Below are 18,644 nucleotides of genomic sequence, written 5' to 3' on the forward strand. Positions count from 1 at the left end.
CTGGCTGCAGCAGCCTTTGGAAAACTGGCCGCTCTGTATTACACATGCGCAAGCGCCCTCTCTCGAGCACTCACAAGTGCGCAGTACCAGAGCCGCTGATCTTCAGGAGCCTGAGCGCTTCAGAAGACAGCCAAAGTCTACCGCGGCTTAAGATTCAAACGGAGGAGCCTGCGAGGGAACTAGGAAAATGGGAAGGCTCTGTAGGACCCAGAGCCTTCCCTTTCCTTTGGTGAGTATCTGTTTTTCTTATTTTTAAAGTCATTACAGACTCCCTTTAAGGCTAATTGGACCAAGTTTTTTTTTGGTTTTTTTTTGCCTTCTTCCTGGATCAACTGGGAAGTTTTTTGCCTTCTTACTGGATCAACAGTGATTTTTATGTCTCTGGTGGAACGTGATGGACAGATGTCCAATTGTCAATTTCAGTTTTGGCCATACTGAGTTTAAGAAAGTGACAAAAAATGGAATAGTGGTTAGTGTAGCCAGAATCTCACCATACAATTTTTTCGTCGTTGATTTTAAAATTCAATTTTCTTGATGCTTAGTATTGTTTGAGAAAGAAAACAAATCCACCATATATTATTCAATTTGCTCAAACCCTCCAAAAATAGATTCTGGGTTTCAATATAATAAATTGTGTTTATAAAAGATAAATAAAAAATAATTGTAAAAAAAAAATGAATTATGTTAGGCCATCTTAAAGGTGATACTGGAAGGTGAGTGAGATAATATGCTGTCTGAAACCAGATAGATTTGAAAACGCTGCACACTACTTTAGGCGCGGTGTTAAATAAAGAAACAATTGCGGTAGTAGAATATCAGTACATTTACAGATATTCTACAACCTGACAGATATAGTGAAATATCGGCAATACTTGCCTAATATACGATATAGTGAAATATCGGTAATATTTGCTTAATATATGACTTAACATCTCCCTACTCTCACATAGAATCCTCTCCCCTGGGCAACTAATAACCCTGCCCCCGGGAACTAATAACCTCCCCCAGGGCAACTAATAACCTCCCCCCTGGGCAACTAATAACTCTCCCTGGCAACTAATAACCCCCAACCGCAACTAATAACCTCCCCCATGGGCAACTAATAACCCTTCCTTCAGGCAACTAATAAACCCAACCGCAACTAATAACCCTCCCCCCTGGGCAACTAATAACTCTTCCCAGCAACTAATAACCCTCCCAATTTATAACCCATACCTAACAACTAACCCCCTGTGGCCAAATATAGGCAACCATTTTTGGCCGAGTTTTAGCCTTCCAGTGCTCTGACACAAAGGAGAGGAGGTGATATGCAAGGCTAGAACTCTGAAAATCCTTCCACTAAGGTAAACGGAAAACTAAAAAAGTATGAGTGTTTAGATGACTAAAGAAGAGAGAATTTAAAATAGCAAATTAGAGCAGAAGCCAAATAAGTAGTTAGGGAGTGTTGCAGGATCAAGAGGCAATTCCTGGAGTGTAATGAGTGATATTTTGGAGTGAGGAAGGAAAAATGCCCATGTAAATGAATAGAGACACCAATTAAACCAGACGTGAAGAAAGAAGAGCTAGGAAGAATGAGATGGCAGGGATCAAAGAGATGGATAGGAAGGCGGAACTTGGAGAAAAAAATATGACAGCTTTTTTTTTTTTTCCAGAAACCAACTAAAGCAGCGATGATGTCAGGGATCTGCAGGGAAAGGCCAGGCTGCATAGAAACTACTTCTAATGTATTCGATTTGATCTTTGAAAATAGAGCAAAGTTTTCAGCTGAAATATAGATTGAGATGAAGAAAGGATTTGGGAACTATTTTGAGGAGTATTAAGCTGTTAAAAATAGTCTAGGAGTACAGATTTAAAATTAGAATTTAAAGGAGGTATTATGGCAAAAACTGTAAAATGTAAAATACATATGTACACATACATGCACTTGTCCCAGAATGAACATGCCGTAAATGTTCTACTTCCTATGTTGCTGTCGCTTATACTTAGCATTATAATGTGACATGTCTCTCATTTGTCATACTTCATATTTAATTGATTTTCCTTTTTAAAGATCTATTTATACATAATCCAATAAATAATGCAAAGACGTATTAAAGGGAATGTCCAAGCAAAATAAAAAAAATGAGTTTTACTTACCTGGGGCTTCTACCAGCCCCCTGCAGCCATCCTGTGCCCTCGTAGTTACTCATTGCTGCTCCAGTCCCCCGCTGGCAGCTTGCCGACCTAGGAGGTCGGCGGGACGCATTGCGTACATTTTTACGCATTCCCGCTTGTGCAGGAACATTAACACATACATTTTTACGCATTACTGGTTCAATGCGTAAACATTCATCAAAGGTCAGCGCAGGTTTAGAAAGTAATTGTATGTAGGGAATGGTAAATTCTTCACCACAATATATCAAATGCTCAGAGGTAGGTATCCGCCAAACATCAAAACTAGAAAAGGCTTACCAGCTCCCAACAACCCACATTATAAGGTTGTGAAATGGCTCATGTCACAGATGACGTCCAGGGAACATCAGACGTCGTGAAGATCCAGTGGACATCCGTGTGGAGGTAAAGTTTCAGGAATTTATATAGGAAAACAAAAACGGCAATATCTAAGCGTAACCCGTTTATTTAGATAAAATTTCTTTAAAAGGCAGTAGACATAAAAACGATAACTCACATACGGGGCCCATAAACAGGGAACCCCAGAAGATTAGCGCGCATGTAATGGTCAATCGAAGATCAATAGACAATGGTGCCGTTTTTGTTTTCCTATATAAATTCCTGAAACTTTACCTCCACACGGATGTCCACTGGATCTTCACGACGTCTGATGTTCCCTGGACGTCATCTGTGACATGAGCCATTTCACAACCTTATAATGTGGGTTGTTGGGAGCTGGTAAGCCTTTTCTAGTTTTGATGTTTGGCGGATACCTACCTCTGAGCATTTGATATATTGTGGTGAAGAATTTACCATTCCCTACATACAATTACTTTCTAAACCTGCGCTGACCTTTGATGTATGCCTGACTTCTGAACTTTTGGACATTGTTCTTCTCAGCGGCGGTTCCATTGTCCCTTGGCGCCGATATATTTGCTACTATATATTACAATGCGTAAACATTGAACCAGTAACACGTAAAAATGTATGTGTTAATGTTCCTGCAGTAGCGAGAATGCGTAAAAATGTACGCAATGTGGCCCGCCGACCTCCGAGGTCGGCAAGCTGCCAGCGGGGGACTGGAGCAGCAGTGAGTGACTACGAGGGCACAGGATGGCTGCCTGGGGCTCGTAGAAGCCCCAGGTAAGTAAAACTAATTTTTTTATTTTGCTTGAACCTTCCCTTTAATATTGTTACACACACAATAAGTCCAAAAAATTGTTCTACAGGAACATTGCAATAAAAAAACCTGTCACATGTAAGGTGACACTCGATACAATAAAAAGATTTGAATTTCCCACTTCAAAAAAAAACACAAAAAAAAAGATCATTTGAGCCAAACAATTGAAAGGTCTTATTTTATTTCATCTGAATTTACTCAATCAAGAATTTTCCCATTTTGTCTTATCTATAGTAACACATTGCTGTTGAAGTACACGTACATTTTGCATTACAAAAACTAATATTACAAAAGCAAAGTCTCCAGACTTGGTGACTGAAAACTAAGGGTGCATATACACATCCTATTTAGTTTGGCCAATCATTGGCCAATGTTACCACCGGGCACCTTATAATATTTTGTATACTATGAACAGGATGCTATGACTAGGAAAGCTCTCATACTGCATGGAAGTGGTAAAATGGCCAATTATTGGCCGGTGAAAATTGGATGGGTGTACGCACCCTAAGTCAGATTGTCCATCGCCATAGCAGCAGTCTTTCTTGAACCTATGCTATTTATATACATGGAACTTAAGCTACATACAAATGTGGAAGAAACAAGGAAAATGAGGCCCACAACAATCCCATAATTGTTTTGGGTAACAGATCACTTGCCATGTCTGTACAGTGTTGCTTATATGAAGCTGGTGGGGAATATTCTATATATATTCTAACATTTGTAGAATATCCCCAACCAGCTTCATACAACCAACACAGATGACAGGCAGGCTTCCTGCTGTAATTCACAATAAAAACTGCTATAACAGCAAAGTATTATCTAACTTGGCGGATCCCTAAAAAGGATTTTTGCTAATGTCTAGTTATATTCTTACAAGATTGTAACCTAAAGTGATCTTGAACAATTGTTCTTAAGGGATGAAAACCTAGTGTGTGTACATAATTGTCAACCAAACAGCAGATAGTGCTCCATAGAAATCATATGTATCTGTTTATAATATAAAAAAATGAAAAACAATTTTAAAAAAATAGTGTTAAACCTAATTAGAAAAAAGAATCATTATACATTTCCACTATTGTCTAGATTGTCAGTGATGTGAATTCTTCAACGACCTCAATGTTTTGAGTAAAGTAATTAAATTGGCATCTGAGGTTTGCCACAGCACGATTATTGCTAATTAAAATATCACTTCTCTTCTACAGCATATAACACTTTAGTGTGTATAAAGGTGTTTAAAAAAAACTCTTATTCTTACAACAATATTTTCTCAAGTGTTTTTTGTATATGATCTTCTGGTTCCAAAACCCAACCCTACTGGTATGATGACCTAGCCTCCCATTATGCTTTTTCTTATAAAGCCGTCTTTTAATTGCCAAACACACAATGGCCCAATCCAATTTACTTTTTCTCTTAGTAGATAATTTTTCATCTCATGTGTAAAATAACTTTTCAGCACTCTGCAATTGAAAAAAAAAACAAAAAGTAGGTTATAAAAGTACTCTAGAGTATTTTCTTGCTTGCTGGTGGTAGAAAACTCAGGAAAAAAGTGAGTTGAATCACGCCCAATAATGTTTTTACAATAGATTCAGCCTCCTTTGCAGACAGCAACCTCCCAGATATCTTATTGAGGTTTTATCAAGACCTAGCTGCTGCTTTCCTGCCACTTGGAGTTTACACAGAATTGTTACAGAAAGAGAAATACCAGTATGCCATTAGAAGGCACAAAGGCAGAAACACAAGATTCAAATCTAAGCCAGATTTTTTTTCTAGCACACCTTTAACTAATCTGAAAAAAATGAAAACCTCTAAAATTAACTTGTATTACAGCCTGCTTGCATTTAGTTAATCTTATAGGTTAGCTTTATAAAGTAGCAGAAATGTGGAAACCTGTCATAAGTAGCCCTCTGGGTACACATGGGAAAGGATGAGAGAAGCACTTTAAATAAACAAAAACTTAAAAAAAAACTATGATTAGATATTTTAGAATAATAATTATCATCTACGACCAAAAGCAACAAGTTTGGTGTGCATTAAAGTGGAACAAAATGCGTCAATTGAAAGTGTAATTATTTATTAAATAATTCATAGGTACGTTAATATGAAATTGTTTTGCAATTATATAAAGTGGAGATCAGATGCAGTTTGCGTTCTGTAATTTTTTAAAATTGTACTGCTTCTGATGTAAAATAAAAATTTGTAAAAGACAAACAAACAAATAAAACCTACTACAATTATTTTTAAAAAATAAGTTCCCAAAGCCCTTAGAAATTCCAGAGCACATATCTGATAAAAGATCTAGATCCTCAAGAAAGATGTGTAATGGATGCATATTTTTTCCCTCTCTTCCGTAAATAAACTCTCTGAGTTACTGGCCAAGCAGATATCAAATTTTCTGTCTGTTTCTATCACTTTGGTGAGAATGTGCCTGGGATTTCTTGCTCCCAACATGCCAAGTGGATCGATGTTTGGTAATTTATAAATTAAAATGGTGATTGTTCATGCTGGAAGATCTTTACACTCTTAATTTATCAGTTCATCACAGTTGGCAACATCTTTCCTGCTGGCAGAGTGCATCACTGTGGAATTTCATAATTTCTGTTTACGTCACAACATGTGAACAAGACAACCAATTAAGAGAGTTGCCTTACATATATGGAGGTTGGCAATGGATCAAAAATATTGTGCTAAACTTACAAGCATTGGTGTGATACAAGAAATAAGATAAAAACTTTACTCTAAATGAGCTACTCTTCACATTTCTTAAATGGTGCAAACTCTCTAGCTAAATGTCCGCCATACTAATATTCGTAAAACTTGTTATGGTTCAGAAAGGAGTAGTCAGGTGCAATGTACTACCAGCACTTCCAAGGCACAATAACCTCTTTTCCACATTTTGAATGAAATAAGTGTTGGAAAACATTATAATGTCATTACAGCTTTTTTTTCCTCTAAGTAGGTCAATGTTTCTCTCTCCTATTTCTACAAACCTACAAACTGAGGTATAAATTCAGTTTAAAAATTTCTGTAATGCCTCTTCAGAAACTTCTAAACCAAGTCTACTCAGAGGTGCTTGGCCGTCCAGCAGGAAGTTTTGTGTACAAATTTAAGGAAAGTAGCTTTTACCACATTTACATTTTGAATGGATGACTGATTAACTTAAAAACTAACGTGGGTCGCATTCACAGTGGGACGTTGCGTTTTAATGCGACGTTAAAGTCGCAACGTGTCTGCATTTACAGGTAACGCATTGCAAGCAGTGAGTTACCACAACGCAACATTTTTCAACACGACTTTAATGTCACACTGTGAACGGCCCATAGGATTGCCATTGCAGTGCGGTAAGCTGCATTATAAGACTTTATAACGCAGCTCCGCAACGTGGCACTGTGAATGCGACCTAAAAATATTATATAAGTCACAAATATAATAAGTCACAAATATAAAAAAAAAATGGTGAAAAACCATGGGGATGAAAACTAGACTGAAAAAAATCTCTATCCTCTATTATACTCTGTTAGCTGTCTCCATAAATGTTGGACTTTTATTTCTATCTCAGCATTTTCCCATTTAGAAGCTGCAATCTTAATGTTCTTGACTGTTTCTTTTTCTTTACATTCATGCAGAGCAAAAAAAAAAAAAAAAAAAAACAGATCATGCCAGCAATTGCTTTGTAGCATTGTGGCATGAATTTGCAATTTGTACAACTTTAGCAATTTACCACTGAAAATAGTTGCAACCTCTAAATTCTGTAAGGCCCCGTTCACACTTGCATTCTGGGATGCAAACGGACCGGATCCGGATGGGATCTGGACTGGATCCGGATCGGAACTGTACGGTTCCGATCCGGATCCGATCCGGTCCATTTGCATCAGGCATGAATCAGGCTGCCATCCGGATCCGTGTGGTAAAAATAGCGAAAAAAACTATTAAAATTGTTGGGGTGTGGGAGGTCAGCAGAAGGTGAACCTGTACAATCAGGTCCTCCGCTGTTTAGGGCCTCACCTCCACGTCCAACATACTGCCAACAGCTCCAGCACAAAGTCACTGCTGCTCCACTCCAGGAATGCTGGGCCCATATGTCCCCATCCGAAATGGCCGCTAAAATACGCATAGGAAGTGGGGTAGAACGTCCGGTTTTGATAGCCAGTGTGTTCTGTGCTTTCCGTTCCCCATTGGTTTCTATATCCTGATGGTGCAGCAAGGCTCCGGTCGGGGTGCGTGGGCTGGATGATCCGGACCCGAAAAATAGCACATGTTGGAAAAGTGTCCGGAGTCCGGATCCGATCCGGCTCCGTTCTGTACGGAACGTACGCATGTGAACGTCCGCATAGACTTTGCATTGCTATGTGGAACGTACATTCCGTTTGTACAGTATACGGTCCGGATCCGATCAGGCGGATACGGACAGCGAACGCTAATGTGAACCAGGCCTAACACGTGCATAATTATGATCCAACTTAAATTCTATATAAATTATATATATATATATATATATATATATATATATATATATATATATATATATATATATATATATATATATATATACACAGTGGCAAGAAAAAGTATGTGAACCCTTTGGAATTATATGGATTTCTGCACAAATTGGTCATAAAATGTGATCTGATCTTCATCTAAGTCACAATAATAGACAATCACAGTCTGCTTACACTAATACCACAGAAATAATTAAATGTTTCCATGTTTTTATTGAACACATCATGTAAACATTCACAGTGCAGGTGGAAAAAGTATATCCGATTTGTAACTGAAAATGTGTTCTCGTATGATGCCCTGGATTTGGGCCCGGTGTGTTTAACAAATTATGGTTTTTGAGGTCTATTAAGATATTTTGTACTGGTTTTTTTTTTGTATATTTGATATGATATTTTACACTGAGCATTTTTGTACTGTTACAAGCTTTGACTTCTCAACAAAAATTTAAATTACAAAAAAAAGTTTGCAAAATAGCACCAAAATGTTCCACAGCAGTACTGGCAAAATATTCTGTAGACAGATGAAACCAGTTGTTTGGAAGAAACACACAACGCTATGTGCTGAGAAAAAGAGGCACAGCACACCAACATCAAAACCTCATCCCAACTGTGAAGTATGGTGGTGGAGGCATCATGGTTTGGGGCTGCTTTGCTACATCAGGTCCTGGACGGATTGCTATTATCAAAGGAAAAATGAATTTAAAAGTTTATCAAGACATTTTGCAATAGAACTTAAGGCCATCTGTCCACCAGCAGAAGCTCAGAAGAAGATTCGTGTTGCAGCAGGACAATGCCCCAAAGCATATAAGTAAATCAACAACAGAATGGCTGAAACAGAGGAAAATACTCCTTCTGGAGTGGCCCAGTCAGAGTCCTGAACTCAACCCAATTGAGATGCCTGTGGCATGACCTCAAGAAAGCAATTTACACCAGACATCTCAAGAATATTGCTGAACTGAAACAGTTATGTAAAGAGGAATGGTCAAGAATTACTCCTGAACATTGTGCATGTCTGATCTGCAACTACAGGAAATGTTTGGTTGAAGTTATTGCTGCCAAAGGAGGTTTAACCAGTTAATAAATTCAAGGGTTCACATACTTTTTCCACCTGCACTGTGAATGTTTACATTGTGTTCAATAAAAACATGGAAACGTAATTATTTGTGTGGTATTAGTTAAAGCAGACTGTGATTGTCTATTGTCGTGACTTAGATGAAGATCAGATCACATTTTATGACCAGTTTATGCAGAAATCCATATAATTCCAAAGGGTTCACATACTTTTTCTTGCTATAGTATATATGTGTGTATATATACATATATATATATATATATATATATATATATATATATATATATATATATATATATATATATATATATGTTATATATATATAGTTATATTTATATATATACACACACACTTCTTGTTCACGGGACTTTCACTGTTGTAATATAGCCCTGGTTGTATGTGATAGCAGTAAAAATTCTGTGAAATTCTAAATGTGAATGAACACACGGTACAATTTTCCATCAGGTCGACCAGTGATCTGATAAGAAGTTGCATCGTGTGTAGACATCCAAATTGTTCCTGATCAATAATGCATTGATAACTACCCAAAATCAATCGCAAAATCGATTGGAGTCTCATCTGACCTTTCGGAAATAATCTGGTCGATCTGACGGAAAATTGTACCGTATGTACCCAGCTTTAGTATTCCCAAATCTACCAAAAAAGTTTTAGTTGGTGCTATCTCTGTCCCTGTTGGTGAAAATTACCTGCTTTTTTGTTGTAACCGAAAGTATAAGAAATTCTACCAGACGTATACAAAAAGTAACAAGATAAAAAAAATAGCTTAGCTTACTGATATAGCATTGCTATTTAATAGACGGCTTGTTGGTCTTTTTTTAGCCCTTCATAGCTTTCTAGTGTTTCTGCGTCACCATGAGCTGCCTGGGTATTCCATATTATATTTGGAGTTGGGCTTTTTTGTATTAAAAGATGTTATTGAGTTTAAGATCACAATTGTAAGTGAATCTTTCTGAATAAAGTAAAGACTATGGAAGGTCTATGAGATGAAACAAATTCCAAGTTGATAGAAATCGTTCATTTTATGCAAATGTATGCAGCTTAAAAACAAACTGAATTAAAGACCACAGTGTCACTGTCTGCTACCCTATCTCCCTAGACTCTAGGATTCCTAATATTTGTGCATTAATTGCTTTCTTTCAAATCGCTTCATGTAATTCAAACAAAATGGCTGATCTGAGAAAATGGGATATTTTACATTGGCGTAATTAATCCTTGGTTAAAATAAGAAACCCATGTACTTATAAAAGCTCCACACAATATCACTTTCAACTAGCCCTTTCAAGTATTTCAGAGAAAGCAAAGATATAAACTACATTATAAAGACCTCCAGGATATCATTATGCAAATGGGCACTATTTGTTAAAAAAAATTAAATGATGCAAATGATTATAGTACAGGCTTGCATGTCAGATTAAACGTGGAACTCCAACAGAAACGTGTATATTTAGCTTTGGATAGAGTGGGTGTTTCCCCAATAGGAATGGTACACAGATGGAAAAAAATCTTAGAAGGAAGAAGGGTTCGACTCTTTATTACATTACTGCTGTGTCCATGAAAGGAAGATTAGGGTCACTTCCTGTGATGTCACTCATAGAAGGAAATGAGTGAATTCTCACCAAAAGGGAAACAGGCCATAAAAAGTGAATATTGCTCTACCCTTCTCCAGTCTATCCAAAAATTAAACAGGAAAAAAGTTTTAGCTAGAGTTCCACTTACATGTACACACAGCTATATAACACATTTTAGTAAAAAGTATTTAATTTTTTTGTTTTTAAAAAGAGCTACTTTTTTTCGATCAGCATTTTTTTGTTTGCTTTAATGAAACATTCTCTTACCATTTGTCTGGTTTGTCCGTGGTTAGGAATACCTAACAAACATGAAAGAGAATAGATCTGGTAAGACACTGTATCTGTATCATAAAAATAAAAAGTACATGAGAAAAATCTAGTGATTTCTGCATATACTATTCAAACACACTGTCAAAGCAATAACGTGTAAAAAAAATAATGAAATATGGATCTTCAGTAAGCTATGCTTCCTTTTTACAGGAAACTTGTGAGGTCACAAAGGGTGACCAAACTATACTTCCAAAATTCAGGAACTGTGTGTCACTGTCAATTAACTGTTTTGCACCAAACCGACCGTGTATGGCCAGAACACAAACCATACACTAAACAAGACAGCTTCCACTACTTTCCAACCCAGGGCTAAGCCTAACCTTGCTATTCTAGAATTCAATGCCAACCTCAGTTGTCACTCACACTGGGCTCAACAAAAGGTTGGGCTTAGCACCAGGTGGGCAATACATAAAAATGTTAATGTATTTATATGTGGGTATGCCTAAAAATGTCTAAAAATGGGAGTGTGCTCAGCAACACAATATACGTACATTATTCAATTTATCCACTTTTTAAGAAGATAGCAAGTCACATCCAGTATATACAATAAACTTGGTTACTCTATGAAAACATAGCAAACTAGCTCAACTGTGCCATTTTCTGTTTGAAGAATGTGCTTTTAAAGGACAACTGTAAGCTGAAAAAAAAAAAGTTTCACTTACCTGGGGATTCCACTGCGCCCCGCTGACGTTCTGTACCCGCACCAGGACAAAATGATTCTCCGGTCCCTGATGCAGCTCACTTCCGCCTTGGCCGCGCGCATCCTGCATTGATGCAGCACACATACTGCACCTGCACAGGACACTCCCTGCAACGCGAGCAGGAGCGAGGACTTGTGTGGCTAGGTCTGCGCAGGTGCAGTGGCCCGTGACATTAAAGTTGCAACAATATCCGGATGCAAGCCACGGCAGGAACTGGAGGATCGTTTTGTCCCGGTGCGGGCACAGGACGTCTGCGGGAGGCTGGTAGAAGCCGCAGGTAAGTTAAACTCTTTATTTTTCCAGCTTAAAGTTGTGCTTTAAACTGTTCCCACTGATTTTACAGTTGTACACTGTCTCTCTCTCTACACTCTGCAGATATTGTAAGCACTTCATTAAACACCAAATACGGAACGGACCAGATATTTACTCATTTTTTGTAATGTAAACAATGGCTGTGACATGTTTGTATTTTAACACAGAGCTAAAATCAGTAATGCAAGGATGCTGCATTGTTGATCAGAGCCCCATTTCAAGTACATAAGTATACTAACACTAAAACAGAACTTAAGTCATATAAACAAAGGGGGCCAGCATATATCACATTGATAGCATTGTTACTTTTTTAACATCATTAAGCACAAACTACCCATAACATTGACTGATGGTAAACATGCCTGATTTTTTGTCTTTTATGGGTGGAAAAAATGTGGAAATAACAGAATGTTCTCATCTTTCCATGTTACAGAGAGAATTGTTCATGATGCTTCTTTGTGAAAATCATCCTTAAAGATTAACTTCACTATAAATGCGCTATAAGAGAGAATTCTCACATCTCGAGATGAATTGGGTCTACATATGGCATGTATAAAAACCCTGTGACTGTCTAGAGCTACACACCAAACAACGTAACAAAGCATACAATGATCCTAACAAAAAAAAAACCTCCCTCTCTTAATTTTCTTTGTTTTTCTTCCCATTCTACTTTTTTTTTATTTTCATTTTTTCCTCTGTGCCTATTTTAAGTCTCTTGAAACACACCCCATCCAAAGAAGAAGCAGCTCGCCTTGCAAGACTAATCCAACCTCTACCATTAAACAACAACTTTAGTGAATATAACTTAATAAATAAAACTGCTTATTTTTTAGAATAGTCAGTTATAAAATATTTATAATGGGCAGGGTTTTCCCACTGTAATATCTTCCTGCTTTCTTAAATGTATCTGATTTGCTTTCTTAAATGTATCATGGGTGGTGACATCTTTAAAGCTGGCAAGGCGCATCACTACGGTATGTTTGTTTGTTGTGTGTTCCAAAGTGAGCAGAAACAAACACTGGTCTCCCAGAGTGCTCTGGAAAAAGGCTTTGTGGCATTATCACTGGGAGGGCGGGGTTACAAATCAATATGCATCAAGGTATAAATATAGTAAGTGTTTCTGATGCTGAAACCAGAATAATTAACGTAAAATTGGGTATCATGAACAGTGTATTACATTCTACTATATGTTGTTACGGTGCCTCTTTAATGTTAGGCCTTGTCAAACATAAATGCTGAATCAGTTACAATAGAAAAATAGCTTTCTGTTTTAACACCAGAATCTTTCTAAGGAGGCTCCCAAAAGTACATGCTGGTATAAAGTGGGGATAGAGTATATAATGCTATTGGGTAAAATTTCATGTAAAGGCTTTAGCAACAAACCCACTAAATATATGTTGCCTATTATATTGCCCTCCCTGTATCATTTATTTAACCATTGTAGTATCACAGAAGGATCTTTGGAACACTATTTTTTCCCTTATTCATTTTGTACTTTGTTTACTACATTTCCTATTAAGTGAGGGCACAAGTTTAATTAAAGTTATCTATTCATTCTAATATAAAACAGAACTTTTGCCTGTATGATCTTCACTGATATGTGGATTTTCTTTTGTTGACATTATATTTCTCCAAAACGATTATAAATTAAAATGGTTAAAAAAGAAAAAATAGTTATAAAAATGTAAGTGGCTCTCAATTAACTTTTCACCTATGAGAGGTTTTATTAGCTTATCTACAAAATATGTTTTAAGCACTCAGCGCTTGACAAAGCAGTATAAAGCAATTAAGAATTGTAATATCAAACTAAGTAAATTTTGGACAACCTATTTTTACTACACTTTTGGTTTCTGGCAGCTGAAAAGTTATTAAGGATAAGTGGACACATTTGCAGATATGTTTTAGATCATTTAAAGATAGTCTGAAGTGAGAATAAATCTCGCTTCAGACCTCATAGATAGCAGGGGCATGTGTGCCCCTCCTAAAACGCTGCTATCCCATGGCTTAACGGGGGTCCTTTCACCCTCAAATCCCCCTCCGTGCAGCGGGGGAGCGCTTCCGCATTGGGGCAGGGCTAACCGCCGCAGCCCTACCCCACGCGCGTCTGTCAGCGTGTATCTCCGCCTCTCCCTCGCCCCTCTCAGTCTTCCTTCACTGAGAGGGGCGGGGGAGAGGTGGCGATGGGGGGTGAAGGGACCCCCGTTTATCCGCGGGATAGTGGCGTTTTAGCAGGGGCACACGTGCCCCTGCTAACTATGAGCTCTGAAGCGAGAATTATTCTCGCTTCAGTGTCTCTTTAAGAAAGTAGTGGAGGTCCCAGTGAAGATACTGCTGGGTGCATTGCAAAAAAATTTATTGTCTATTTTTCCTATTGGGAAATGTGGCACTTGCTGTTTTCCAACAAAAGAATTCAAATTACATTAAAGGGGTTCTTTCGCGAATGAGGAAAAAAATAAAAAGTGGTTTATGCATAAACTATTAAACATCCTTCTAAAATAGTGTAAAAAGTTTTTTTTAAAATGAATGGTTTCATCAATACAACATGTAATGTAAATAGTGACAGATGACGACTGGGAGGCTAATCTATTTGTTAGGGGTGTTGTTTTTTTTTACTTTCTTTTCACAAACATAACTCCTGCCTAAGTAGTTTTCAGTGGTATAACCCACTTCTAGCAGGAATCGCTGTTATAGCCCTTAACGGCTGAGCTCTGCTGAGCTGCTGAATATGTGTTTACATTGTTGCTAGGCAACCAGAGACTCGTTCGTGAAGAGTCATAAGCTGCTGGGAGAATCAGTCCCATCTACACTATATGATTCTTTGTCAGATTCGATTCAATTTGATTTGATTCATTGATTTGAGTTGATTCAATCTGACATGTCCAATTCATAATTTGATTCAATTTGAATCGAATTAAATCTAATCATAAATTGGACATGTCAGATTGAATCAAATCAATGAATCAAATCAAATTGAATCGAATCAATTTGATTTGTCAATAAAATGCCTTCTAAGCCACCACAAAGCAAGAAAATACTCCAAATAATTTTGATAATACCTTTTCACCTACTTTTTGGTACTTTTTTAGTTGAAAAGTGCTGGAAAGAAATTTTAAATCGAAGATTAAAAATTATTTATAAATTTAGCGCACAATGAATTCACCCAAACCGAGCTATGTAATTTAAAACTTCTCTCTTAGGATTCAACATAATGGCCCATATGCAATTCACTTTTCCTCCTGAGTTTCTCCTCGGTGATATTTTCACACTTTTTCATAAAATGACTTTTAACCACTTCCCGACCGCCCCCAGCCGATGGGCGGCGGCAAAGTCCGGGCCCAAACGACCGCAATACGCCCATCGGCGGGGGCGGCTGCGGGTGTTGCTATGCGGCGATCGCGTCATTCGTGACGCAATCAGCCGCCGGGGACTGGCTCCGCCCCCGTTCGCTGTAACCCGCCGGCCGTTCGGAAGCGCCGGCGGGTTACTAGCACCCGGATCGCCGCATGAACGTGGTATAATAGGCTTTGTAATGTATACAAAGCCTATTATACTGGCTGCCTCCTGCCCTGGTGGTCCCAGTGTCCGAGGGACCACCAGGGCAGGCTGCAGCCACCCTAGTTTGCACCCAAGCACACTGATTTCCCCCCCCTGCCACCTGATCGCCCACAGAACCCCTCAGACCCCCCCCTGCCCACCCCCCAGACCACTGTTTGCACCCAGTCACCCCCCTAATCACACATCAATCACTCCCTGTCACTATCTGTCAACGCTATTTTTTTTTTAGTCCCTAATCTGCCCCCTACTCCCTCCTGATCACCCCCCACCCCTCAGATTCTCCCCAGACCCCCCCCCCCAGACCCCCCCGTGTAATGTATGCATCTATCCCCCCTGATCACCTGTCAATCACCTGTCAATCACCCGTCAATCACCCCCTGTCACTGCACCCATCAATCAGCCCCTAACCTGCCCCTTGCGGGCAATCTGATCACCCACCCACGCCAATAGATCGCCCGCAGATCCGACATCAGATCACCTCCCAAGTGCAGTGTTTACATCTCTTCTCTCCTCTAAACACCCACTAATTACCCATCAATCACCCCCTATCACCACCTGTCACTGTTACCCATCAGATTAGACCCTAATCTGCCCCTTGCGGGCACCCAATCACCCGCCCACACGCTCAGATTGCCCTCAGACCCCCCCCCTCCCCCTTATCAATTCGCCAGTGCAATATTTACATCTGTGCTTCCCTGTAATAACCCACTGATCACCTGTCAATCACCTATCAATCACCCATCAATCACCCCCTGTCACTGTCACCCATCAATCACCCCCTGTCACTGCCACCCATCAATCAGCCCCTAACCTGCTCCTTGCGGGCAATCTGATCACTTACCGACACCAATAGATCGCCCGCAGATCCGACATCAGATCACCTCCCAAGTGCAGTGTTTACATCTCTTCTCTCCTCTAAACACCCACTAATTACCCATCAATCACCCCCTATCACCACCTGTCACTGGTACCCATCAGATTAGACCCTAATCTGCCCCTTGCGGGCACCCAATCACCCGCCCACACGCTCAGATTGCCCTCAGACCCCCCCTTATCAATTCGCCAGTGCAATATTTACATCTGTTCTCCCCTGTAATAACCCACTGATCACCCATCAATCACCCCCTGTCACTGCCACCCATCAATCACCCCCTGTTACTGCCACCCATCAATCACCCCCTGTCACTGCCACCCATCAATCACCCCCTGTCACTGCCACCCATCAATCAGCCCCTAACCTGCCCCTTGCGGGCAATCTGATCACCCACCCACACCAATAGATCGCCCGCAGATCCGACATCAGATCACCTCCCAAGTGCAGTGTTTACATCTCTTCTCTCCTCTAAACACCCACTAATTACCCATCAATCACCCCCTATCACCACCTGTCACTGTTACCCATCAGATTAGACCCTAATCTGCCCTTTGCGGGCACCCAATCACCCGCCCACACGCTCAGATTGCCCTTAGACCCCCCCCTTATCAATTCGCCAGTGCAATATTTACATCTGTTATTCCCTGTAATAACCCACTGATCACCTGTCAATCACCCATCAATCACCCATCAATCACCCCCTGTCACTGCCACCCATCAATCACCCCCTGTCACTGCCACCCATCAATCAGCCCCTAACCTGCCCCTTGCGGGCAATCTGATCACCCACCCACACCAATAGATCGCCCGCAGATCCGACATCAGATAAGCCTCTGGCAGGGCCATCTCCCTTAGTGTTTCCAGCTTGATTATGCAATCTTACTGACAATCACCCCTCTTGTGGACTAGAACAGTCTCTATTTTGACCTATGACACTATTATCAAATCATTTGCATGATCTTGTTTTGTTGTGAGTTTCCTGTATGTCCTACCTTGTATGTTAACCCTTTTATCTATTGTGCAGCGCTGCGTAATATGTTGGCGCTATATAAATACAATAAATAAATAAATAAGTGCAGTGTTTACATCTCTTCTCTCCTCTAAACACCCACTAATTACCCATCAATCACCCCCTATCACCACCTGTCACTGTTACCCATCAGATTAGACCCTAATCTGCCCCTTGCGGGCACCCAATCACCCACCCACACCTCAGAACGCCCTCAGACCCCAGCCCTGATCACCTCGCTAGTGCATTGCTTGCATCTATTTCCCCCCTCTAATCACACCTTGAGACACCCATCAATCACCTCCTGTCACCCCCTAGCACACCTACCCATCAGATCAGGCCCTAATTTGCCCCGTGTGGGCTCCTGATCACTCGGCCAAACCCTCAGATCCCCCTCAGACCCCCTTCCGATCACCTCCCCAGTGCATTGATTGCATCTATTTTCCCCTCTAACCGCCCCCTGAGACACCCATCAATCACCTCCTGTCACCCCCCTAGCACTCCTATTCATCAGATCAGGCCCAATACATCCTGTCATCTAAGAGGCCACCCTGCTTATGACCGGTTCCACAAAATTTGCCCCCTCATAGACCACCTGTCATCAAAATTTGCAGATGCTTATACCCCTGAACAGTCATTTTGAGAAATTTGGTTTCCAGACTACTCACAGTTTTGGGCCCGTAAAATGCCAGGGCAGTATAGGAACCCCACAAGTGACCCCATTTTAGAAAGAAGACACCCCAAGGTATTCTGTTAGGTGTATGATGAGTTCATAGAAGATTTTATTTTTTGTCAAAAGTTAGCGGAAATTGGATTTTTATTGTTTTTTTCACAAAGTGTCATTTTTCACTAACTTGTAACAAAAAATAAAATCTTCTATAAACTCACCATACCCCTAACGGAATACCTTGGGGTGTCTTCTTTCTAAAATGGGGTCACTTGTGGGGTTCCTATACTGCCCTAGCATTTTAGGGGCCCAAAACCGTGAGGAGTAGTCTAGAAAACAAATGCCTCAAAATGACCTGTGAATAGGACGTTGGGCCCCTTAGCGCACCTAGGCTGCAAAAAAGTGTCACACATGTGGTATCGCCATACTCAGGAGAAGTAGTATAATGTGTTTTGTGGTGTATTTTTACACATACCCATGCTGGGTGGGAGAAATCTCTCTGTAAATGGACAATTGTGTGTAAAAAAAATCAAAAATGTGTCATTTACAGAGATATTTCTCCCACCCAGCATGGTTATATGTAAAAATACACCACAAAACACATTATACTACTTCTTCTGAGTACGGCGATACCACATGTGTGACACTTTTTTGCAGCCCAACTGTGCTAAGGGGCCCAAAGTCCAATGAGTACCTTTAGGATTTCAC

General features: G+C 39.9%; 1 protein-coding gene across 6 annotated transcripts in view; it reads right to left on the minus strand.

The window, feature by feature from the left end:
• Window positions 1–18,644, minus strand: part of MTA1 (metastasis associated 1) — a 188,204-nt gene that overhangs the window by 13,476 nt on the left and 156,084 nt on the right. For 4 of the 6 annotated variants that reach the window (XM_068253333.1, XM_068253331.1, XM_068253332.1 and 1 more), the window contains one exon: window positions 10,756–10,787. The exons of the other annotated variants lie outside the window; for them this stretch is intronic. In XM_068253333.1, coding sequence (XP_068109434.1) covers window positions 10,756–10,787 — 32 coding nt within the window. The remainder of the gene's footprint in view (window positions 1–10,755; window positions 10,788–18,644) is intronic. 6 annotated transcript variants of the gene reach the window in all.

This window comes from Hyperolius riggenbachi, chromosome 9 (genome assembly GCF_040937935.1).
Source record: "Hyperolius riggenbachi isolate aHypRig1 chromosome 9, aHypRig1.pri, whole genome shotgun sequence".
NCBI classification, from domain to species: domain Eukaryota; kingdom Metazoa; phylum Chordata; class Amphibia; order Anura; family Hyperoliidae; genus Hyperolius; species Hyperolius riggenbachi.